The sequence below is a fragment of the Argopecten irradians genome, chromosome 1 (genome assembly GCF_041381155.1).
Source record: "Argopecten irradians isolate NY chromosome 1, Ai_NY, whole genome shotgun sequence".
NCBI lineage: Eukaryota > Metazoa > Mollusca > Bivalvia > Pectinida > Pectinidae > Argopecten > Argopecten irradians.
This window is the reverse complement of record NC_091134.1, coordinates 10,218,936-10,246,201: the sequence shown is the minus strand read 5'-3', so window position 1 is coordinate 10,246,201 and position 27,266 is coordinate 10,218,936. Positions and strand designations below refer to the sequence as shown.

General features: G+C 33.2%; 1 protein-coding gene across 1 annotated transcript; it reads right to left on the bottom strand.

Moving 5' to 3' along the window:
- Positions 1 to 658: 658 nt before the first annotated feature.
- LOC138309515 (uncharacterized) lies at positions 659 to 27,266 on the bottom strand. Its single transcript, XM_069250739.1, has 5 exons — positions 27,038 to 27,266; positions 11,911 to 12,100; positions 10,032 to 10,264; positions 5,415 to 5,714; positions 659 to 2,474 (listed from the first exon to the last, which is right to left on the bottom strand). The coding sequence occupies exons 1-5, from the start codon at positions 27,084 to 27,086 to the stop codon at positions 1,957 to 1,959; spliced, it is 1,290 nt and encodes a 429-aa protein (XP_069106840.1). The 5' UTR covers positions 27,087 to 27,266; the 3' UTR covers positions 659 to 1,956.

Below are 27,266 nucleotides of genomic sequence, written 5' to 3'. Positions count from 1 at the left end.
CTGCCGTGGCAAATTTTTTGACAGTTTAAAAATCTGGCATGGCATCCACGGTAATCACGACCGCTCACGTTTGTCTATCACGTCCTTCTGCGTTGTCTCACGTTGTCCCGCGGTCACCACGTTTTGTCCACGGTGGGCTGAAACGGGGCTGCCGTGGCCGACGGGAACATAGTGTAAACCTAGCATTAGTACTTCATGTGACAAAATACGGGCTTCTGATTGGCTACACACATGGATACTCTGCAGTAATAGTTACCGCAGAAGTGGCGCAAGGATGAACGTAAATAAATTGACGCCTTAATTATGACCTTAAGATGGAGGACAAACGGTGTGGTACGGAAAAGGACACACACGTTCTGCATAGAATGGCGCCATGATTCAGTGAGATAGTTCTAAAAATGGGAAAACATTTTCACTATTACTGAGAGACACAACATGGATATGTAACGCAGTTTCCTAACATATAAATTACATACTAGATGAAGGTCATTCTTTAATTACCCTGACTGTTAATATACCGTACAGTTTAATCCACCAACTAATACTTACACAATATGATAAAACATGTATAGTGTTAGTTTTAACTTTGCTTAAAGAACATTATTATATTTTATTGGTAACGTTTCATCATCGCAATGTACATATACCAATAATAAACTAGAATTTAGAGCCAGAAAGATGCATTTTTATATGTGATCCGTGAGCTACGGCTTATTATTTGGATGAGCAAGTGCATGCCAATGTCATATTGATAAGCCAAATTGTGCCATAATTTATTATAAAGTGTACCATAAACTTGATATATATTTTTGTCTCCCATGATAATGTCCGTTGTCATACGCGGATACAAGTTTTCTACTGAATGGTTTCAATGCAGGAAAAGTCCATATCCAACATATGTAGAACATACCATCACATGAAACAAACCATTGCTTAGAAGGAGAAAGATAAAGTAAAGACACTAAATGATGTAAACATTTGTCGTAAGTTATCAACCTAGTATATTTAAATTGAAAAAGCGTAATAAAAAGATAAGATAACAAAAACGAAACTACGTCGATGAAGTTTTTAAGTCAAAGATAACCATGAATGACATATATTCGTTATTGTAATGCATGCAAGTTATTAATGAAAAACAAACATATTGCAATGCTAATTATAGCATTTGTCTTTATAACATATATATTGAGCAACTCTACAGCATGACGCTACAAAGAAAGAACGACAAATGGATAAGAAAAAAATGTAAAAAAAATATATAAATAAATAAAACTGCCCCCCCCCCAAAAAAAAAAAAAACCCATCAAAAAACAAAAACAAAAACAACAACCAATCAACCAACCAAACAAACAAACCAACCAATCAAACAAACAAACAATCAACTTAAGTACAGAAGCAAGTTTTGTTTTGTTTACGATATTGTGTTTCGGTGCACAGTCTGCACATTTGCTTATTGTAGCTTAGTTTTCAATGCCTTTTAAATGAGCAAGTTGTTTATAATTTCTACACAAATGGATGTCCACCTCCTTTCTTGAAAAAAAGTCGCTGCCTACACTTCGTAAATTGTTTATTATTGTGTACTCAGAGATACGGCATATTCATCATATTATAAGTATCAATCAAGGTGTTCTTGTATTTGACATTAATGACCAAAATGGATATATATGATTATAAAGACTTCTCGCGGTGAAAACTCATCTTTCTCCGGATAAATCTTCCACGGTTGGGGCTCAATATCATTCTTCCTTGAGAGGTCTTCCAATCTTTGGGTAATGCGCTTTTCAGGGTAAAGTCAAATCATGAATGGAAAACGACCTAATAAGGAAAATTCCCATCTCCAACTTTTGAGTGTGAGTCTTATTCAATTTCAACCTTTATCGTTGTGGTTTCCTCGGGGAATACATATTTTAAAGAAGCATGGAATTTTGAATTCTGGTCATTTCTCTTCTTACGCGGTTATCCGTCCCCTAGAACAATGTCACATTCGTCGTTCTCTTCTTCATCGTCCTCCTCCTCCCACCGTCCTCTGATGTGTCTATATAAAACGGGTAAGTCTCCTATAAAGAATAGCAAAGGAATGGCTCCGAGCAGGATACTACCGACCACCCCAATATTTGTGGCACTGGCGCGACCATCGTATACACTAATCAGTGTTCTGAGGTGTTTATTGGTACTGTTCTTAATTACAGTAAGTTCGTCCCTAAGGTGTTGCAGCTGTTCCTGAAGCTCGCTGTCAGTATATGAAATTGTTTGATTGCTGTATTTTAAACATTTCACCCCTTCTGTTGTTTGGGCTGTGACAGCCGTTGTTGGCACAACCGTTGTTGTCGTTTGTTGAACGGTTGAAGTAGTTTCTGTCTGTGTTGTTGTTTCTGCTGCCGTTGTTGTAACCGGTATTGTTGTTGTCGTCAAGGAAACGCAGGATGTTGTTGTGACTGGCGGTGATGTTGTCGATGTTTCACCATTAACGGCAACTGAAAATAAATATATTAGATTTAGCCACATTAATACTTTCGAGTAGAAGAAAATAAAATTGTGTTTATTTCTTTTTAATGATATTGTGTTCTTATACTTAAACATTACAATATTATGCTATCATTAAAAATGAAAGCATTCAGGTTGACGGTGATTTATTTACTTATCCTTGGTATTTGAAGATCTTTAACAGAATCACAAGCTTTTCAGGCAATAAATATTTAATAGATTTTATTGTTTCGGATTGGTTTCCGACACATGGGATTTTCTATCCACCTCTTTATACATGGGTATGTACCTTGTCTTTAGAAGTATGAGACGTTTCCTCAAAATAATTGGAGAACATTTTTGTTTTGTGTTTAAGTAAAATACTGATCAATGTGTTTTCTGTACTTTTTGCAGAATTACTTCCACGAACAACATGTTAGGCTATGTTTCATCATTCACAAGACTACACAATTATGTAGAAAAAGTAGTCGAAGTGATAGACAGACAGGATGTGAGGTGGAACCATATTGGTATCAATGATACCTCAGGCAAGAAACTGAGCCATGTGGCGATAGGTTGTGGGGGGATGGAGGGGGGGGGGGAACTTATGTACTTTGTACTTGAAAGGGGTTGGCAAATATGTGGGGAGACTACTGTATATACAAAAGATGCTGTAATCAGTAAATGTAGAGCAGATCTGGAGTGTGATGATATTGAAACAAGGTAAAGTAAGGCAGGTATTCTTATTCAGAATATCATGTTTATAAATCATCTAAGAATTTGACTCCCGATAATTTAAATTTGTGTTCGGATATAAAATCTTCGGTTGCGCTCAAATTTAGTTACAAGTTAATGTCGATTTATTAATCATTTTTAACAATTACATAATTCTTTTTTTTATTGTTTTGTTATCTTGAAAACCTGGCAAGCATTAAGAATATAAACTTTATTTATTTTACATCGATTGCGAAACAAGTTATTCAACTTATACAAATTACTTTTGGTGTCCCGGATGAAAGCGCGCATGGGTTTTAGAGTGGGAGGAAACCGGAGTGCCAGGAGAAAAAACACATGATCGGGTAGGTGACCCCTGTCCTTTTCACGTCCGTGCCGGGGATCGAACCCCGTCCGGCTAGGTTAAACGCGAGTGGCTTAACCACACCCGATAAACCCATAATTACAACCATTACTAGCCTTATATCTTATATATTATATAGTCAAACATATAGGTCTCGTTGAGTGGTAAGCCATGCTGATGCTCGACCTTTGAAGGTGGCCAAAGGGGTCCACATATACTTTCCCATAGCAATCTTATTCAGATTGAGAGAGAAATAGGGTTTGAGCTTGAAGCCGGAAATTGGGATTTGAGGCCAAATGACACATTTCGCTACAAAATCAGCTGTATACAGTCTCATAGAGTTGAATGCTATGCTGGAACACGACTTTTGAAAGGTGGCTACAAACGCAGTGCTTCACATAGAATATTCCAGCCTTGAGCTCCTAGACGGAAAGTGGATTTCCAGACCTGTTATCTTAAATTACCTTCAGCTGTCGATGGTTCCAGAAAATCCAATGAAATTCTTCCATAGCAATCTTATTGATATTTAAAGGGGAACAAGTCTTGAGCTCGGAGCCGGAAAGTGGATTTCCAGGCCAAGCGTATTGAACAGCTAGTTTAAATAAGATCACATAATTGTGTTGATAAAGGAGGAAGGACAATGTCTCGAATAGAGATTGTAACCAAAATCTTGACTATAAAAACCAACAATTAATCGATCGAGTGATACTCGACAGGAATAACGACACCAGACGGAATTACGTCAAATGAGTCCCGATCGCAGAGCAGTCGCCCGAGCCGGAACGGAGTCGAGTACATATGTACCCGCAAACTGTATGCTACGTGCACAAGTAATTTCAATAGATTAACATAAATTTGACTATATTTAACATCCTGAAGACTAAGGCTGAATATATCTCAACGCTTCAATAGTAATTAGAATAAATTAATAAACAACACAAATTTGATATTTAATATCGAAGCATCCGTCAAAAGAGATCACGACGTTTGAATAACCAATAACTATCTAACTGTCTACGGTTGATAAACGTATTTATAGCAATTAATGATGGCTGACTAGGAATGACTTCTGGACACTGACACGCTGTGTTAATTATATAAGCTAAGTACATGTAATTATAACTCACACACACACACACACACACACACACTCACACACACACACACACACACACACACACACACACACACACACACACACACACACACACACACACACACACACACACACACACACACACACACACACACACACACACACACACACACACACACACACACACAAAAAAAAAACGTTTCTTAAATTCAAAATGAATATATATACGTAAATCATCGATAAACATTGACAGACGTTGACATAATTCAATCTTTGTTCTTTCAAAAGCATAACGTGTGACTGTCAAAGTTTGTTTTAAATACGTATTTTGAGACTGATAATTATGCATCTGTAAATACTTCCACAGACACGTACATTATGTATGTAAGAGGTAATCTGTTTACTTTTTTCAATTATCTGAAATCGACCGGTCACATATTGTTATTCTTCCATAACCTTATTATTTGAAAAGAAAAGGCAATCCTTATAATCTAGGTGACGTTAGTATTTGTGAAGCAAATATTTACTCATGTATACTTACATGTCCCAACTTTGTAACCGAGAAAATAATCGATTTACATACAATTATGTAACATAAAGAAGATCACGTATTGGGTTAATATTACCTACAATATTGATTTTTGGATACTATTAATAAAACAATTAATTTTCACGGCCATAACTATCGCGTTTTCACATTTAAACGTCTATTTAATCGTAATATTCAATTAATTGAATCTTAGTGGAGACTTTTTACGTCGATTATTCGCAATTTACCATTGCCACAGCGTTTAGTACGGATGATTGCATCCGATGTAATAGTTGTATTATCTGCTTTATCTGCCAGATATTTGTCTGTGGTGTAGAGTAGATGGCAGACGTCGGAATTAGTGCTGTTGGTTACGACAAACCAGCATTCTAACTCCCCAATGGTGGAGGTTTGACACGCCTCCAGACAGGAAGCCAAGTTGTTGCTTGATTGCATCCTTATGAAAATGTTATTAAGATCCAGTTCATTTCCGCTTTCTGGCCCCCTCACGAAAGCTTTGTTACTCATAGTCTCAAAGCCACACGTACCTGAAAAATATACAAGTATACATATTTTGTTTTCATTTTAAATAAGTCTTTCGATTCTTTGCTTTCCATTGTTAGTTATATAGTCAGAGACTGACCCCCTATAAAGGTATAGAGGGTCGGTAAGTTTTATAGGGGGCGAAGGCGTAGCCCGAGCCTCCTATACGTCTTACTGACCCTATATGCCTGTATTTCATCAGGTAGTTTGTAGTCAAGTAGTATAGAATATTTGTTTGACAATTGTCACGAAGATTGAAAACAAAATGAAAAAAGTGACATTACTTTTATATATTTAGACTACTTGAGAAAATAAGATATGTTAAAACGTACGGTTCCATTGATTTTCAAGGGGTACATTTTTCAAAATCAATACGCAAAATCGAAATCTTTATTGTGACAGAAAGAACAATTATTTATCTAAAAAAAAATTGGCGTTAACAAACGTCATATCTATTTGTGTGAAGAAAAATGTTACCGAAGAATGGAGGGTTTTAAGCCTGAATGATGTCTGACATCATATTAATGACTTACCGCTAACTTTCATTTCATTAATTTTATGGATGTTAGATAAATGTATGATTATTTACCTCTAGTGAAAAAAACCCCAACATAAATCATATTATATATATATATATATATATATATATATATATATATATATATATATTACTAATTACATTTTAAAATATCATTTTAAATAAGTCCCCTATAAAACTTACTGACCCTCTATACCTTTATAGGGGGTCAGTCTCTGACTATATAACTAACAATGGAAAGCAAAGAATCGAAAGACTTATTTAAAATGATATTTTAAAATGTAATTAGTAATATTATTTTAATATTATTTTAAATACAATGTATTTAGAGTGGTACAATGAATATGTGGACAACTACGGGACTAATTTGGTGTCGAGCAAAGAAACGACACCTTCGCGTCAACAACAACAAAAGGATCAGAAACTACGTAGAATGACTGCAAAAGATAAACTAGAGACAACAGCAGAACCGGAAAGTCCACTTTTTTATTCCGATGCTGTTAAATCACCATCTCCAAGGCTTAAGCAACTTAACAATACCAGATTAACAAAACACCAAGCACCGGCAAAGAATACATGTACTACACCAGCATCTAAAAGAATCCTTCGACCAAGGAAAAAAATGGAGAAGTCACCGCCATTGTCGCTTCCGGTTACAACAGATGGTACGACATATATTGGTAGAATTTCGCGACGTTCTTTTTTAGAAAAGCGCCATCATCAAATGAAAGGCGGGGGAAAAACCAGGACTCATTGACTGAACAGGTACTACCAAAAGTTATCAATTTGTCATCGCGCAGTTTAACGGAACATGAAATTAATTTGCTTAAAAAAGGTCTCAAATTTTGTCCTACTCCAAAATCAGATAAGAAAGAAATTAGAATGCGATGTTTTGCGATTTTGTAGACAACTTAGATTGGAAGAAAAATATTTTTCTGACAATTACGATCAGTCCACAGAAAATTTACCACTTGTGAGAAATAAGTCTACTTATAATCCACCTAAATGTGACGATATTGTTTTAGAAGAAACCATATCTAGACTAAAGAAACATCCGCTTCCTATACAAAATAGAAAAAGTAATTTGTCTTATCAACTAAGAAAAGCACAAGAAAATTTAGCACAAGACAAGACAATAATTATTAAGGAGGTTGATAAGGGTGGCGCTGTTGTTGTCATGGATACTGACTACTATGCTAAAAAAGATTAGGGAAATGTTATCCAACGAAGAATTTTATAACGAATGTAATTCTGAACAGGATGAGATGACTTTTAAACAAATTGTAAACTTGGTTAACAGAGAAGGCGGTGAACTTCTTAAAGAGGAAATAGATTACTTAACAAATTTTTCATTTAAAACTAGTTACTTTTATGGTTTACCAAAGATTCATAAAAGCAGTCAAATTGCTAATGCTATAAAAGAACAAAATTCTGAGTATATTACTATACATTGTCCAACTGACTTAAAATTCAGACCTATAGTCGGTGGATCTAATAGCGTTACACAACGTCTAAGTCATTTTTTAGATATCATTTTAAAACCACTTTGTCCTACAGTACCGAGTTTTGTTAAAGACGATTTTGACTTTTTAACAAGGTTACCAAAAAAGGTTGTACCAGGTAGCAAATAGATTTCGTTTGATGTGGTTAGTTTATATACAAACATTCCTACCGAACTTGGTTTAAAAGCAGTCAATTTTTGGCTAGAAAAACACCCTGCTTTAATTCACAATCGAGTAAGTAAAAACTTTATTTTGGAAGCTTTGAAAATAGTTTTGAATAGAAATGTGTTTTATTTTGATAATTCATATTATCGGCAATGTAAAGGTACAGCGATGGGGACAAAGGTTGCCCCTACGTATGCTACTTTGGTTCTTGGTTACCTAGAGGAAATGCTTTACACAAACATCGGGAAAATAGACAATGAACAAGCTGATTATTTAAGAAGGAATTTCATCAGATTTTTAGACGATTGTTTTATAATCTGGCAATCAGATAAAGATGTAAATACATTATTTCAAGAACTTAATAAGCTACATCCTGATATACAGTACACAATGGATTCTAGTACAGTAAAACTACCGTTTTTGGATATATCTGTACATAGTAAAATGGTGAAATCACTACTGACTTGTATTGTAAACCGACGGATTCGCATAACTATCTTGATTTTTATTCAAATCATGCAAGGCATGTAAAGCTAAATATCCCATTTAATTTAGCGTCCCGTCTAATCACAATCGTAAGTGATAAAAACTATTTTAGCTGAACGCTTAGAGAACTTAGTTTTTTATCTGCGCAAACAGCATTATCCGCAAGAAGTTATAGATTATCGAATTGAAAGAGCAAAAAAAAGAAGGACATATTCATTTAAGGAAATCGAATAAAGTGGAATCCAAAAGCAATATAATACCTTTTGTCAGTACTTTTAATCCAAACAACTACAATATTTTTCCAATTGTAAAAGGTTGTGAAGATTACATGAAAAATAGCGACAGAATGAAATTGATTTTATCTAACAAGAAAATAATAAATTGCAAGCGTCAACCTAAAAACCTTAAACGTATTTTATGTGCGTCAAAATTTGATTCGAAAATGCAAGATACTTCTGTCACTAAATGTATGCAAAAGCGTTGCAAAACATGTGATATTATTATAGAGTGTAAAAATTATACATTCAAAAATGGTTTTAATTTCAAAATTAAAACTAATATGAATTGTACATCCAAAAATGTCATATACGCACTTATTTGTAGCAAATGCTCAGATTTTTATATTGGTCAGACAGGAATGGAATTGAGAAAGAGAGTTACATAACACCGACAACAAACCAAAACAGACCATCTCAGATATTTAACAGTAAACGAACATTGTCATATGTGTGCTAATGATAATTTTTTTTATTTTACCAATATATCAAATGTCCAATTCAGATCTTTTAAAAAGAGAAAATAAAGAAATGTATTTCATTCAACTTATGAAACCTGTGCTAAATTCAGAACGGGACAAAGGAACTTCATATTAGTTTTTATTTCGTCCTCATGTTTTTGTTATTTTCTTCCAGAACCATTCACAATATCTTTATGTACCATGTCATGACGTAATCTTACTATGACGTCATTGTACTATGACGTCATGTTTTACAAATAAAAGAATTCAAACCCCTGAAGACCGGCATGAGCCGAGAAAGCGCTAGGGAGAAAAAACTGTTTTATAGTTGTGTTTTTTTTATGTATATATATATATATATATATACATTGTATAGAATATATAAAAATAGAATGTCCTTGTGACAGAACAAATTATAAAAAATTAAGTACCAAAAAAATCTGCCTTTCGTTAAAGCAAAAGCGCTAGGGAAGGATTGTATATATATATATATCTATCACAAAATTTCCCTAATATCCAGTGACTTCGTACATGTACTATTTCTAAATATGTCACTAGTTTAATATAACCTGAAGAGCTCTTAATCGACTGAAAATTCAAAGTGACGTCATTAATTGATGTCACTAAATAATAACGTGATGTCAGGATACCAGGATGTCGTGACAAAATGGTGGCATAACTGAAATAAATTTTAACAATGAGATTCTTTGATAGTGGGTTGCTATAGTTATGTGATAAAAAGTATTCTATGTTATGTAAGTTCATTATGAAACTCTATTCGTCAAGGCTCGCAAAAATAAAAAAAAAAATCTTCTTTGACTCATATAATAAAATCTCATATGAAATTAAGATCACAAATATTTATTTCTTGTGATAGTGTATGGGTGATATTTACCGCCAATATACTCGCAGACAAATCCATACTGTCTACTGCAGCTGATGGTCTTCCATTTGGATTGGGATATCCTTATGCATAGATCATCGGTGCACAAGTTAGGTTCTGTGTACGATCCTACGTACCAATCTGACCAGCTCCCTAGGGGTTCTCCGTCATCCCATTGGTATTGAACCGTATCACATGAAGCCCCTACGTCTGTGTGGAGCCCGAACCAAAGGTCAGCCGTCATACTAAAACAAAACATAGCTGGTCAAATAATGTAATTGTACCACAGTGCCATAAAGTTACCGTGCCGCTGTTTCTTCGTATTATCACAATAATTTGCGGCTGTACACATGTGTGTGTTTTCATAGAGATTGAAAGTTAGAAACTTATCGTTATTAACTATGCAATACAAAATGTAGCCTACTTAAAAACTGTTTTAATATTTAAAAATGCGGAAGTACTCGAACTAGTCGAAAACATGTTCCTGTCATTTAGCGACTGAGTAATTTAAAACCCATTGCCAGATCTGATATCCTGTTCAATCATCAAACGGTATTGGGTCAAACGGTAAGACTACATTAGCCATCACCTAATGACGTCATTTTGCTAAGGTTCCTGATTTAGGTTCTGTATGGTTTTCGTTTGAATGTTACAAATTCTTCAGAGTAGGTAACTCTGTATCAAGATTATCATTTTAATAAAACCCATATCTTGTGGTTCAAATTTACCATTGAAGACCACTTCGTTTTGAATATTCCCCTTGTCTTTTTACTTCTTCCTCTACTGGTACTAATAAACATGTTTGATTGTATTATACATCTCATCATTGAACGCAGTAAGTATGCTATAGAACAAAAGAACACTTGGTATTCATGTATTTATATTTATGACATTGTAAGTATGCCAACAGATTCTTTTGTTCACAAAACAGGAACACACATCTAATCGATCTACATAGAAAGTTTCATTAAGCTTTGTACATACAATGTAGTTACTCACATTACCGTGTTCACAAGGTTCAATAATTAATTAGTATTGCAAAGGGCAATAACTCCGTAATTAAGTTAGAGTTGATCAAGCTTATTTTCAAACTTGTTCGAGATCTTTCCAATGTTAGTCTTCATATAAAGTTTCATTAAGTTCAGTGCATATTTACTTAAGTTATCATATTCACAAGATTTAATTATTATAATTGCAGAGGGCAATAACTCTGTAAATAACGATCTAATCAGGTCGATTTTCGAACTTGTCCAAGATCATTCCAATTTTAGTCTAAATACATTGTCATGAAGCTGAGTGCATATTTATTCAAGATATCGTATTGACTAGGTCAAATAATAATTATTAATGCAAAGGGTAATAACTCCGTAAACTATAGTCGGTTAAAGCTCATTTTCGAACTCGCCTAAGATATTTCTAATGTTAGTCTATATACAAAATTTCATTACGCTTGGTTCATACTTACCCAAGTTATCATGTTCAGAAGGTTAAATGATTACTATTGCAAAGGACAATAACTCCGTAAGTTAAATCGAATCAGGTCAATTTTCGAACTCGTCCAAGATCTATCCATTGTTAGTTTTCGTACAAATTTTCATAAAGCTTTGTTCATATTTATTAAAGTTATCGCGTTCACAATGTCCAATAATAATTATCAGTGCCAAGGGCAAAAACTCTGTAAATTACTGCTGATTTTCGAACTCGTCCGAAATCTTTCCAATTGTTAATCTACATGAAAGTTTCATTAAGCTAGGTCTATATTTACTCAAGTTATGACGTTCACAAGGAAATGTTAACGGACGTCACACGACGGACGACGGACGACGACAGACAAAAGACTATCGCAATAGGTCACCATAACTATAAAATGAGACCTTATTATGATACATACACTCTATGGTTCCATGATGGTAACGAGTCCATGTAAATGAGGTCAGCTCTCTTTTCATGGTCCTGGATGGACAAGAGCTTTCCACCTCCCTGACTGCAGACCTGTCTGGCATCTGCCCAGGACTTTGTCTCTTCATGTAATACCATAGTGGTGAGCTGAGTGGTAGAGTACTGCTTGAGCTGGCTTAACACTGTAGACAAATATGGTAATATCTCAGCAATATTTACATTTAATCAATAGGAAGCAATTTAAGATACGATATTATGATAAATAAACATAATGTACATGTACATGAATTTTCCGTCGTGTAGAACGTTTTGTCGTTGTTGCCATGAAACTACGAATATACCACAACAAAATATTTTTTTTACATTATTATGATCATGGTTCCATCGACTAACCACAAATATGTCAATCGGGGAAATACGATTTAAAACCTTCAAACCAAAGTTCCCACAAACAATTCACGTTATCGTTTATCGTTATCTTATTTCAAACGAAGAATAACTGGAAACATTTCTAACGAAACTTGAGAGATGTGAATATTACTTTTTTATTATTTTGCCAAATGCCCAATTTAAAAGTTATCAAAAAACGTCTCTTATATTTTCTCTTTGTTATACAAAAATTCTCGCGTATTGACGTTGCTTCATGAACAAGCGATTTGTTCTTGAGGTTTCGCTGTATTTTCAAGCTTCTACATTCCAGCCTATGGGAAGCTTGTGTATCTTTGGAAAAGTGTTCGATTTTTAATTTGTGTTTTGGAATGTCAGCGCTATAGAATCTTGTTGAAATCTAGAGTACTTAAGTCCTTAATAAAAACCAGCGAAGAAATTGCTGATCAAAATACAGTTATCGTATATATACAGAAACAAAGATCGATAATGGTGTCAATTCTAATTTTATTACAACACAAATATTTGTCGGTAAATAGTAAAATTTTCTTACCTTTAACACCGGTAATGGGTTACATTAAATATTTATTTTGTAAGTATATACCTACGTATCGACTGTTAGAAAACGTGTGCAGAACTAAAATCGTCGATAATTATGCGTGCAGCCGTCCTCAAGTCAATTGAAATAGGCTACATTGACATTATAATGACCTATGACTCCTTTAAAAAGGATCGCCATTTAAATGAAAAATAAAATAAAATAAATAAAATGATATAAGAAAACTAAATAAATACAACAAAATAATAGAATAAATACAAAAAAAAAAAAAAAAAAAAAAAAACAGTAGAATCTGTATAAATTATTTTTTTTTTTTTTTCAAAATAAATGTTTATTTATAATAAGCATAACAACAAAATACACATCTGTCCTCTCACAGGAGGAGACTTATTCGTCGTTCGCACTTTCAATCACGCACATACCTTACGTTCATAAATGGTATTATGTAACCTTAAATGTAAGGGAGATAATAGACTAACCGGAAGTTCATATTTTCACGTGGGCGTACATCTCCCACACGTGGCCGATAATACACGTGGAAATATTATCAGTGTTTGGATGGTCACACGTGTTTAGTCTCTTTACAATACTGCTATTTTTGGTAAGTACACATTTTTTTTACATTTTTAATTGCTGTTGCTGAATCCATACTATCACAGGGACCTGGGAAGTACGTTTGCATTGCCGTGTAAAACTTTTACAATGAAGGCCTAATGTGTAAACAACGACTCATTTCAGTTCCAGTGTCGGTCTCAAGCCTAACAAAAATCGGCCTAAAATATACTTTACCGACACTATAATAGGATCATAACATATAACGGATGCAACAGACTTCCAGGTCTCTTTGTATACAGTATACGTATGAATTCAAGTTATTTCAGCGTTTAAACAATTTTCATCTGATTATGTCATTGATAAAGCAATGATAGTTGCACATTATACGTCATATCTTAGATAACAATAATTAATGCAAACTACGTAGATAATTAGATAAATAATATAATTATTTTTCTAAATAATCAATGAGATGTATATGTCAAATATTAATTTAGTACGTTTTTGTGTACTTCTGTTTATACCTGTGTATATACATGTATATTAAGTAGCATGCACCAATGTCATGTACATGTACCTGGTACCTTATAATTGTTATGTACTAGGCCTATACCAAAAAGAATGTATTTTGTATATTTTGTATGCTGATTTGTTGTTATTATTACTTTTCAGTGTCCAAAGAGGAATATTATACATTGTGGATTTTATTAAAAGTCATTGTTTGAAATTTTCCATGGATCTGAAGAAAGAATAGTTAAAAGAAGAGAAAAAACAAAAACAAAGCTGCTGAACACTTCAGAAGATAGATTTCCCTAAAGGACATGGACATTTTTTTTTTTTAAATTGTGTGTCATTTTTTTTTTCATAATTAGTGATTAACTAATATGTTTATTTGTTTTTAATTTTTACACTTATTGTTGATGGTGTTTGAGAAATTTAGTATAAAAGGTTAGATCTGCCATAAACATATTATAAATATCTAGACTCTTTTGTCTTTTTTCACTGACATAAAAAGATTTATATATGGTGTACCCTGCTAATGCTAGCATAAAGTTAAATTGTTTCATTTTTTTGTTTCCCGGTTTGTATCCAATAACCAAATATTTTAATTTTCTAATATTTATAATTATTCCTAATTTATGCATATTGATTGTTAGGGTATTCCAAAATGTTTCTACATGGGCGCACTCGATGAAAAAATGTAAGTTATCATCAATCTTATTACAATATGGACACAAGTCTGAATTTTCTATCCTCCATCTCTTCAGATTTTTTCTAGTTGGAATAATATTATGAATCAATTTCCATTTGAAGATTTTCAATGCATTATCATGCAAGTTTTTGAAGATGAATTTAAAATTTTCATGGAAATCTTTATTCCCAGCATGGAATTGATTTTTCCACTTTTCTATCAGACTTGGGTTTTCTTTTTTAGATTTAATTAAGGTGTTATATATAAATTTATTAGTATACCCATTTAACATTGCAATTTCATCTTTATTTACTTCCACTGTTTCTAGTTCCAATTTCTCAACCCATGATTTTGGTATAGATTTTTTTATTTTCATGAGTTCAGCAATCCAATTAGCTTTACTTATTAATTTTGAATAAATGGTGGCATCATTTAGTTTTCCAGCTTCATCACATAAGTCTTTTATTGTTATTATACCACTGTCTATCCAGTGTTTAAATATAATAGATTTACCCCCGCATGTGATGTTGGCATTACCCCATATTATTTCATTTTGAATACTTGTAGGTACTTGTATATTATTTGTATTTATATTCTTAAATTTTACCCACGAGTCAAGAATATTTTTGTAAAAGGATGGAATTTCTTCTATGTTTTGTACCATTCTTAGAGATTGTATTCGCATTCTGAAGATTAATAATTTCTTTCCAAATTTGTCAAAATGAAATTTTGGTATAACTGTCCAGTTTGAAGATTGATTTGTTGTATCAAAAAACCTGTTTACCCATGTTATTCTTAACATTTCAATGTGTGTTTCAATATCTCTTATTTTCAAACCTCCTTCATCTAATTCATTTATCATTACTTTTCTTTTTATTTTATCTGGTTTATCATCCCATAGATATCCATATATAATTTTTTCTAAAGCCTTAACCTGTTCAGTCGTTACATGCTGCACTGTTGCTAGGAATGTTATTTTCGGTATTATCAATGCATTTATTATAGTTGTTTTTCCAATTAATGTGAGTTTTCTTTTTTTCCATGTTTTTTATCAGGTAATTAATAGAGTTAATGTTTTTTTCCCAGTTAATCTGTTCCACTTCTCTTTTTTTAGTACCAAATATCACGCCAAGAGACTTTATATTATCTCGTGTCATCTTTATCCCATATACATCTTTTTTATTTTTGTTTTTGCCTAACCAAAGACCTTCAGATTTTTCTTTATTCAACTCAAGTCCAGAATGCATACCAAAGTATTCAATTTCTTTTATTGCATTTTTTATATCATTTGATTTTAAAAACAGTGTTGTATCATCTGCCAACTGTGAAATTTTCATTGTTTTTCCTTTAATTGTAACTCCTTTAATGTTGTTGTTATTTCTTATTTTAATTGCCATTATTTCAACTGATATTACAAAAATCAAACAACTTAATGGGACAACCTTGTCTTATTCCTCGAGATATTTTGTATGAATCTGATATGAAGTTGTTGTTTGAAATACACCCATATATATCGTAATACAGTGTGCGAACCCAGGATATGAAAGATTCTCCAAAACCAAAATATTTTAGCGCATTAAGCATAAAATCCCATTCGATGGTATCAAAAGCTTTTTTAAAATCCAAAAATATGACTGCACTATCTGTTTCAAATTTTTCTGCATAATCTATTATATCTTGTATTTGCCTTATATTAAACCCAATAAATCTGTTTTTGATGTATCCATTTTGATCAGAGTGTATAATGCTTGGCATAATTTTTTTCAATCTTTGTGCTAGCACATATGCTGCAATCTTATAATCTATATTAAGTAAAGTGATTGGCCTCCAATTTTGTAAAGAAGTTTCATCTCCTTTTTTGTAAATTAAAGAGAGTAGGCCTATTTTCTGTGACTCTGACATTTCACCATCACGATATGCTTCATTTAGTGCATCTATTACTAGATCTCCTATAATACTCCAGAAGTGCTCATAGAATTCTACAGTAAGGCCATCCAGACCAGGGCTTTTATTTTTTTTCATATTTTTAATAGCAATTGTACATTCAATTTTTGTTAGGACTCCATCACACTGGACTTTTTCAGCTTCATTTAGTGTACGTTGAATATTTGTATTTTCCAGATACCTCTTTATGGATTCTTTTTTGGGATTTTTACTTGTGTATAAGTCTTCATAAAACAGGCGTATGACATCAAGAATTTTGTTTTCATCAGTTACTAAGTTATTATCTTTATCTCGAACTTTATGTATGACTTTTTTGGCCTGTCTTTGTTTTTCTAAGCCCAAAAAGTATTTATTTGTTCTCTCCCCCTTAGTTATGTATTGACATCTAGATCTTATTTTTTCTCCTTGTGCTTTATGGTCATAATATGCTTCTATTTCCTTTTCTAATTGTTTAATCTGTTCATCATTAATTTTATCTGGTGCATTTTCATTTATTTCATAAAGCTTTGTAAGTTTTTCTTCTAGATATGTAACATCATCTTTTCTTTGTTTACTTTGTTTTTTACAGAAATTTATTGTAGCTTCCCTTATTAGAACTTTAATATAGTCCCATGTTTGTCTTTTATTTAGGTTACCCCTTTGGCATTCTCTTTCTGCTATTTTAATAACATTTTTTATTTTTTTATTGTAATTATTATCTGTAAGTACACTGTTATTCATTTTCCAATTTCCCTTTCCCCGATTTTCGCCTACATTTATTAGTTTAAGTGATACAGCCATATGGTCAGTTGATCGTATCTGTGCTGGCCTTATGTCACATGACTTTATCCTATTTATGAAATCTTTTGTTATCAGCCAGTAGTCTAATCTGCTTGCTTCCCTTCCATTTTTTCGTCTCCAACTAAATTGCATAATCTTTGAGTTTTTTTTCACGCCAGATATCAATAAGTTTAAAAAATTTCATTAAATCTGTTAAACCGAAAACAGGTTTTCTAATTTTGGCATTCCTTGATTTTCTGTCGATTGGCTTCAGGGTTTCATTAAAATCACCCCCTATTATATTTATACCTACACTTATTTTATTCATGTTTTCTTTTAATTTTTTAAAAAATGTATTTCGCTTAACCGGATCATTTGGTGCATAAATATTTGTTACGGAGTATATATTATTATTTATTTTTAAGACTAACATTAAAATTCTCCCATCGTCAGACTTGTATTGGTCTATTAAAGTATATTGTACATTTTTATTAATATATATTGAAACACCCCTGCTATCACTTGTCCAAATGTTATGATAGATTTGTCCTTCATACTCTTGTTCTAGCAAGGGAAATAACTCTTGTGTATAGTGAGTTTCTTGTAGAAAAACCAGGTCACATTTTTGTTGCTTTATGTATTGTATTAACCGTTGTCTTTTTGAACCATCTCTCAAACCCTGTGCATTCAAGGAGATAAAATGTAGATTTTTTATGCTATCCATAATATTATTTGTTTGTTTGATTTATAATTGTTATTTTTGTTTTCAATATGTATACTATTGATGTTGTTTGTGTACAGTCATATGAGTGTGATAAATGTTTACATGAATTTTGTTTTTGTGACCTATACCAATGATTATACATGTTCATATACAACTTTATACATTCTGTATATTTTACATACATATTACTTATATACATGTAGATATGCATGCCAATAATATTTTCAACTTCATTTTTATACCTGATATCTTTTAAACTCTCTTTCTTAATATGTGTCTCACATACAACAGTTACACTCTCATACACACAGTTTACAGACTCATACTTGTACTGATACACATACGTTTCATTTTTTATTAAGTACATGTATATGTTGTATTGGAAAAATATTTTCATTGAGGATCTACATGTTTTTATATAGGCATACATTCTCTTTACATATACATATGTATACCTAAACATATCCTTTACATATAGGATTCTGAATTTTTGCATATGATGTAGTATTGATTGTACATGCCAAAATTCATAAACAGTTTGTGCATTCATACCTGTTTTGATGATTTGGTGTAACTTACTTTGATCATAACAATATGTTTTTATTAAGCAAAAAAGTATAGTATACATACTTTCAACCATACTAGTACTTGTGATTCTGAATTTTTTTTTTTTTTTTTTTTTTTTTGCGCTATACATTTTTGGATATACATTTTGTACTATCAATTCAGAACTCAAAGGTACACTTGTATTTTCACATCCATGCATGTTTTTGTAAATGTACACTTCTAAACATTGCATGTAAGAATATAGTTTTACAGCATGCATGCGTATTGATTTTTTACAATTTAATATACATAGTATTATATTGATAATAAGTTTTTGTGTTATTATTATACAGATAGCATATATACTTATATAAATGCATTTATATGCTTTACTCAAACATGCATATATGCATCCTGTGGTGCACATCAAGCTTATACAAAACAAAAACCTGAATATGCATTTAAAATTGAATAAGTCATAATGAATATTATTTCTTTTTTCTTTGATTTCACTATATTTTTTCATATTACACATATATATGCATATGAGAAAAAATGAATTTATTGTTTCTTTGATCTTAATAATATTGTGAATATAACATATGTATTCACATGTACATGTACCTACATATATTGTACATTTGCGTAGGTCATTACATACTAAAAGTATTTGTAATAAGTATACGTGAATTATAACTTTAATGTAAGTAGAACACATCATGTTTGTTTTTCATTTTTAATTTTGTTTGAATACATTCACATACATTCTTCTGTATGCATGTATCTCTGTTGTTCGTTTAACAATAAATTCTTGTTTAATACAAGTTTTATTTGTTATTGAACTTTTTTCACTAATTGATTTAGACACTGACATTGTTTGAAAACAATTACTTGGGTGAGTGCTTTGTACCATTTTCATTGTCCCTGTGTACCTGCACATGCACCTGCAATTTTGTTTTTTTCTTAGGGGAACCATCCAGTGGAGTGGGTGGTGTTCTACCCTCTTGTTTCTTATTGGTATTGGAGTTTTTTGGAGTGTCTTTACTCAAGATCATAAATTCTTCAAGAGAAAAGCGATTGACTTTCCCTTTGGACCGTTTTGCTTTTCTCTTTGTACGCTTCTTTTTGGAACTCGCGCGCGAGGGAGTCACATCCGTCTTTATCGCATCATCATCGGATGAGTCACTGTCTCTGTTACCATCTGTACACGTACATGTACTTGAGTCTTCATCATGATCATGATCAGTTACTGATCCTTCACGATCAGTTTCTGTATGCTCTTGTCGCGATCCGCTTTCCCCCGGGGGAGACGGTTTTACTTCTTCATAGTTTCCAGAGAATGCGTTTGAATTTGTGGTCTGAAGAAGGGAAGGACAGTCTATCATTCGATGCCCTGGCATATTGCATTCCCGACAAACCCATGAATTGGTACAGTCTCTCGTCACATGGCCAGTTTGTAAACACTTCTTACAGTTCAAATTATTAGGATCAGATATCGTTTGGCGTGTATCTGATTTCGGCTGTTCAGCATGGAAAACCGTTGCGTTGTATCTGCCGATTTTCATATTTCTTGGGAGGGGGGTGTTAAGTTTGTCTGTTATTACAATTCTATCCCCTGTGTCACAATTCGTAAGTTTGTTATCGACTCTCAGTTTTTCTCTGTACATCGATTTTATTACACACTTGTACATGGTAAGAGCTCTCTTGATTTGCCCATCATCGGCTGAAAGGGGTACATTTGAGACACGAATTCTGCTTGTGTTCTCTGGATTGTTATCAGGGCGTCTGGGGTTGGTGGCAAGCAATTGGACTAGCTTTTTACGAATTACAATACCTGTAGTCAGCAGCTTTGTCCGATCCATGATATTGTCCACGTACACCCTCCACATTTTCCCTGTTCGTTGTAGGCCACATATGTGGTTTGCCTCAATCTTCTCTCCGATAGATTTGTAAAGTTCCTGGTGCGTTAGCCAGTCCTTGCGTTGGGGTTGCGTCAATCCAAAGATTTCTCTTTCCATGATGAAAATTGGCTTTGCTGACCCATATCCTTCCGGTATAATGGTTTCTGGTTCAGAAACAACAACATTGGCAAAAGTTCTTTCGTTTAACTCACTTCCCGCCATATTGTCCATTGTCTGAGAAAATTCCAGCGATATTTTCCAATTTCTTTAAAACTGGAATTGTTCACCACTTATTTTTCAGAAATCTACTTTCTGAAAAATGAACTACAGCTTGTAGTCTGCCTATATCAAGAAAAGTAGCACTTTTCGTAGTATTTTTCAATAAAATACCCGATACATTTGAGTGTAGAGAAAAAACCCGTCACCTTGGTTCAGGGGCGATAACTCTCCTGTATAAATTATTTACCGTAAATACACTTATTTTCGTGTTCAAACATTTTGCGTATTTCGCCGGCGGTGAAATCGCGAAAATTCATCTTTGCGAACATGTCTCCTTACAGTAAACGTAAATGACTTTAATTCGTGAACATAAATCCCTACGAAAGAAATAAGTCGCCACGAAAATTAGTTCTTTTGTAGTAATTTGACAAATTCTCGTGGGTTTTAAAACTATGAAAATTGCATTTGAATTTTTTTTATGTTTACAAGTAAATGACAATCTTTTCATCTGAAATCAAATACCAACATATTTTTTATGGCAGAAACGAAACCAGCAGAGCTTTGACTCGAGCCTAAAAAAGATGAAACAATAGCTTAATGTTATACAATTGCACATTGTATTTCTTTGATTGTTTTATATCATAGAAAATAGAAGCAATAACATATCAATAACCGTGTTAAAATGTAATTGAATTGTACACTGTTATTTCGAGTTCGTGAAAGCCAGAGAAACTGCTAGATTTGTAATTCTTAAATGTTCTGTTTGTTATATTTTCTTTTTAAATCGAAAAATTCGTACATATTGTATATCGAAGGTATTGAATTGTCAAACCTAATTGGACGTAACAACGATCGTCGACAATTTCATTTTAACGCTAATTTCTACAGTGAATGTATTGAAAGCGCAATAATAACAAATTTATTGGAACTAAGGAAGATACTAGGATATATATAGACATACTTCGTTTCATATACATATTACAAACATGATAATTCTATTTGTAAAGGAGCCTTGGCGGTCGATGAACACCGCCGTTTTCACCATGGATACGTGTTCAGCGTGATTCACCTAACACATAATAATATATTTGACATATGAGCAGTAACCTGTATGACGGTTTGACGCGTAGTAACCCTTACTTTATTTTTTTATAAATTGTAGTTTACTACCCGAGAGTTGTTGACCTTTGTAGATTACTGCTATAGAAAAAAAGGAACATTTTATCCTAATGTCAATTTACTCGTAGTAATGTTCTAGTTCCGCTTATAATCCCAGATTGGTACATTGCCCTATATTCACTTATATGAACTTCAAAGAATTATCTAACAATACTGTCGTCCCATCAAATACGCCCCCGTATTGATGAAAATACAATAAGCTGTATGTCGATCAATAAAAACTGTTGAATTTCTAGTGGAGATATTTGCGGAAGTCATTACCAAACAATGATTTGTTATGCATGATTGTTTTACAGTTAAACACTGCGGACATATGAGGTTAAATAAAAAGCCATTGTTCACCGTCAAGATCGCTATAGCGCATGTCCATGACACTAGTAGATTATCAAAGGCGAGAAGTTGTTATGGCAATAAGTCTTATTCATTTCCAAGTCACGTTTCCGTTCATGCGATTAGTTTCAATGGTAAATATATATATTCGGAAATCAATATTTGTTATTATACCAAGTATTCCGAGATTATGAAACCAACATTCACGTGTTGCTTTTGACATTGACAGCGCTACATTACATGTATTTCAAAAATATATTTTGCACTTATATTATGTGAATATGGAATTTCAGAAAAAAATGAAATGAAATTGCTCCAATTTCTGTTACTTTTTTAATTCACATTTTTATTCCGATTTCGACTAAAGATGTTTTACCGCCGACAGAGCATAAACAATACTCGTCATTTCAACACCAATTGTTGTTGAACCATATATTTTTATGTCTAGTTAACACAATACTATAAATGTACAAATAAAATAATATATTTTGCTTTTGATACATACGCAATCCGTACTGCATTCCATATAGGACATATTTCCATGAATTTTGGTCGGGACGCAATTAATTATTTTTGATAAATATTTATCTTGCAGTAAAATGAAAAGCCCAGACTTTTCAGTAATGATAATGGCGTAAAGTATGTAATTTTGGTGATTGAGGAAACATAATAGATTGTCTGTTCCTATTTTAGTAGGGAAACAATACCAATCATCAGCGCTGAAGTATCTATAAATTCATAAAGAAGTACGAATGTTCATAATATTAATGTTACTATTAAGGTGGCAGCGTACAGTAGATTTAATAAACCATCAAAATAAAGTGCAGAGTTCATTTTTTGTGGTTTTGTGAGCCTGTAAAAAACATGGTGACCAAAATCGTTTTTTATTTTTGGAAAAAAATAGAATGGGGTTTTAACCAAAAATTACACCTCTTTAGGAGATTTTTTTATCCTTGAACACCGTTTAAAACCAAGCATCACTGCCGTGATAGCGGAACTGAGCCTATTTCGACATAGGTATAACATTAAACATTTGAGCAACATTAACCTCGCACCGCGGTTATGAATTTCTGCTGCTACAGTTTTTTCCATCTTAGACGCACATTATGCAATGTGAAGCCTACATATAATTGTCTAGATTGAATTCACCAATTTTAGGACATATATATTTTTTAATTTTGTATGCATATAATAAAACAGGGGCTTTCTGCTTAATAAAAATATCACCTATGGCCCTTTCGGTCTAACTGTACACTTCTACCTAAAGAGATTACAACAGATAAATCCATAAAAGGTAATAAATGAAGCTTAACAAAATTGGTCATCTTCATAAAAATGTTAAAAACGTTTCTCAAACTTGTGATGGTACTTGTCGGAAGAAAATGCATGCTGGCACTGTAAGGTGTAACATGCGAAATTATAAGAAATAGATAGAGGCATTAAACACCACAGAAAATTACATTTACGGGAAAAGAAGTGAAAATAGTTATGGAAATTAGTGACATTACACACGACAAGAAGTGACATTATACAAGACAAGAGGTGGCATTATACGGGACAAAAGGTCGCATTATACGTGACAAGAAGTGACATTATACAAGACAAAAAGTGACATTATCCGGAACAAGAAATGTCATAATACGGAACAAGAAGTGGCATTATACAAGACCAGAAGTGACATTATTCAAGACAAGAAGTGACAATATACAAGACCAGAAGTGGCATTATACAAGACAAGAAGTGACTTTATGCAAGGCAAGGAGTGACATTATACGGGAAAAGAAGTGACAATATACGGGACAAGAAGCGGCATTATACAAGACAAGAGATGACATTATATAAGTCAAGAAGTGGCATTATACAAGACAAGAGATGACATTATATAAGTCAAGAAGTGGCATTATACAAGACAAGAGATGACATTATATAAGCCAAGAAGTGGCATTATACAAGACAAAAAGGTGACATTATACAAGACAAGAAGTGACATTATACAAGACAAAGAGGTGACATTATCAAGACAAGAAATGGCATTATGCAAGGCAAGGAGTGACATTATGCCAGCATAGAAGTGGCATTATATGGTGCAAGAAGTGGCATTTTACGGGACAAGAAGAGATATTATACAAGACAAGAAGTTGCATTATACAGGACAAAAGGTGGCAAGACAAGAAGTTGCATTATACAAGACTAAAAATGGCAATATCAGTACAAGAAGTGGCATTATACAAGACAAGAAGTAGCATTATACGGGACAACAAGTGCTATTACACAAGACAAGTAGTGCCATTATACGGGACAAGAAATGGCATCATACAAGACAAAAAGTGGCATAATACAAGCAGGAAGGGGCATTATACGGGACAAGAAGTGGCATTATACAAGACAAGAAATGGCATTATACAAGACAAGAAGTGGCATTATACAAGACAAGAAGTGGCATTATACAAGACAGAAAGTGACATTATACGGGACAAAAGGTGGTATTATACAAGACAAAATGTGGCATAATACAAGCAGGAAGGGGCATTATACGGGACAAGAAGTGGCATTATACAAGAAAAGAATTGGCATAACACAAGACAAGAAATGGCATTATACAAGACATGAAGTGGTATTATACTTGACAGCTAATGTCACTATATATGCACAATGCCTATAACACAGAGCAACGTAATACGCGTAGGCATCAAGACGTTTTTTGAGACAGGTGGTGATACCAATACGGGATGACTGTCGGATTTATAGGGAGCAAGAGACGGTATTGAACCCATTGAACTGCATTCAGGTGGCAATTAAGATAGAAAGAGTGTCAATTGGGCAGCGGCAAATTCAATGAAACGCGCTAGCGCTTCATGTTGAATGTTGGACGAATTTACATTTGATGAGAATTTCATAAGGAATTCTCAAGAGATATTGCATCTAAAATGAATAAAGAATTTAGCATCGTTAAATCAGGAAAAGCGATTTGAACAGCCATATTCTGTGATCGCTCGCACGAAACATTGACCTCACAATGATTATGAACGTCATGGTAAGCGGTTGGCAGTTCATAGACTAGAATACTGTAAACGTACTAATGTTTGATCCACCATATTCAGCAAAATCGTCTTCTTTTTAACATACCGGTATTAGCTGTCATGAATTCGCGCGTTCGAAATGCATGTTTTACGTACAAATTACAAAAATTACAAAAAGCGCAACAATATTTTAACACAAATTGTCTAGCGAAACAAGACGTATCTGGCGGCTATTGACGGCATTATACGGGGCGAAATGCGGCATAATTTTAGGAAACTGAATTTTGAAAACGAGCCAACGGGCGGTGTAACACAAGAAAACAGACGACATATTTAGATGCAATTGGCAGCTTTATAAAAGTCATTGAAGGCACTTTACGAAGTAACTGATTCATGCGTTATGGTAAAAACATTAAGTTTTGCGTGTATCAATTATTAGCATCATACTGGTCAGTACACAGGCGCACGCAGTTTTGTTTTAATAAAGATTTCATTGTATATGTCTTTGTAGTATTCTATAGTCGTCAAGGTTGGCAACTCGGTCACGTACCCTTCAGCACACTATTTCACTTTCACTCAATACTGGTATATAATTCTGATTTATAAGCATTTATATTTTCCCTTCTTTATTTTTGATTTCAGAAGTTTTGATGAATGAAAGAAAATTTGTTTCTAAATTGTCGTTCACGTTAACATTAGTCTAAAGCTACCGATTTCCTCGTACAGTAACTCCGCAATCTGAAGTTGGGAACTCGGTCCCGTGACCAATGGAAACCACTTCACTTTAATCGATTAAAAAGCACATTTATTCCAAATAACATGTTACCAATTATACTCGACTGTATTTCGGAAATATGGTTGTGTATAATTTGTAACATATTAGTTGGAATAAATGTGCTTTTTAATCGATTGAAGTGAAGTGGGGTGCCGTAAGTTACGTGACCGAGTTGCCAACCCAAGATTGCGGAGTTACTGTACGAGGAAATCGGTAGCATTAGACTAAAAAACCGTTAGTATAGTCCGGGACAGTTTTTGCTATCACACACGGGATAGTATGCCGCTCGAAAACTACAAAAACATGAGGAACCGTACAAATAAGATAACATAAAGCAGCAATAACATGTTTCATGTTGGTCAATGTGAACGTGAATGATATTTAAAAATAAACTTTCTTTCATTTATCAAAACTTCTGAAATTAAAAACAAAACGAAGAAGGAAAAATACAAATGCTTACAAATCACAAGTATATACCAGGGTAGTAACGAGGGAAGCAGAACTGTGGTTGGAAACTGGAGTACTCGGATGAAATTTACTAGTTAGGGATAGGACAAGCGTAATATCAGCTCAATCAATTATATTACCAATACATCACCCAACGAATTAATTGTATATATGTATATATATAACAAACTTGAAGAAAAACCCTTACGGACGAAATCTATAAGAAATAAAAACAAGAAGGACTGACTAGTGAGCGCTTTCGCCCCATTGGATTGTTTATATATATATATGATGTTTATTTTATATTTTCTTTGGTTAAACCATTTGTGTGGTAGGTATGGCAACATTATCCCAGCACAATTGGTTTTAAAAAAATCAAATTGGACGACAACTGCCCATTTTACTTTATACTTGCTTTGTTCTTTGGGAATTTCTTTTCTTGAAAAATCAATTTCGATATATGCTTATGAATGATAAATAGTTTTTCCCCAAGATATAAAATCAAAAATATCATTATTAACCTATCAAATTCATACTTTACATAGGTTGCTATATATCCATGGAGGTAATTTAATCACTTACCTATGAGCAAACTGAAAACCAAATAACTCGGAAACATACACCGCTCCATCACAGTTATATCTGGAAGATGGAAGTTTAACAGAGTATTTGTCCGTACATCTATTTCCAATAAATAATGTTGTATTCCCTCGACGTGCTCGAACTCTGTACACTGACGGATCTCTGCTCCCTTCTATAGCCACAGACTGAACATGGGAATGATTACGGTATATGACGTGTTGTTTTACAC

Excerpts from the sequence above, each read along its gene's own strand:
- LOC138309515 (XM_069250739.1), bottom strand. The coding sequence starts at position 27,086 with ATGGAGCGGTGTATGTTTCCGAGTTATTTGGTTTTCAGTTTGCTCATA. Across the intron at positions 12,101-27,037 it reads GGTTTTCAGTTTGCTCATAG|TGTTAAGCCAGCTCAAGCAG; the intron begins GTAAGTGATTAA and ends ATTTGTCTACAG. Across the intron at positions 2,475-5,414 it reads TACTAAACGCTGTGGCAATG|TTGCCGTTAATGGTGAAACA; the intron begins GTAAATTGCGAA and ends ATTTATTTTCAG.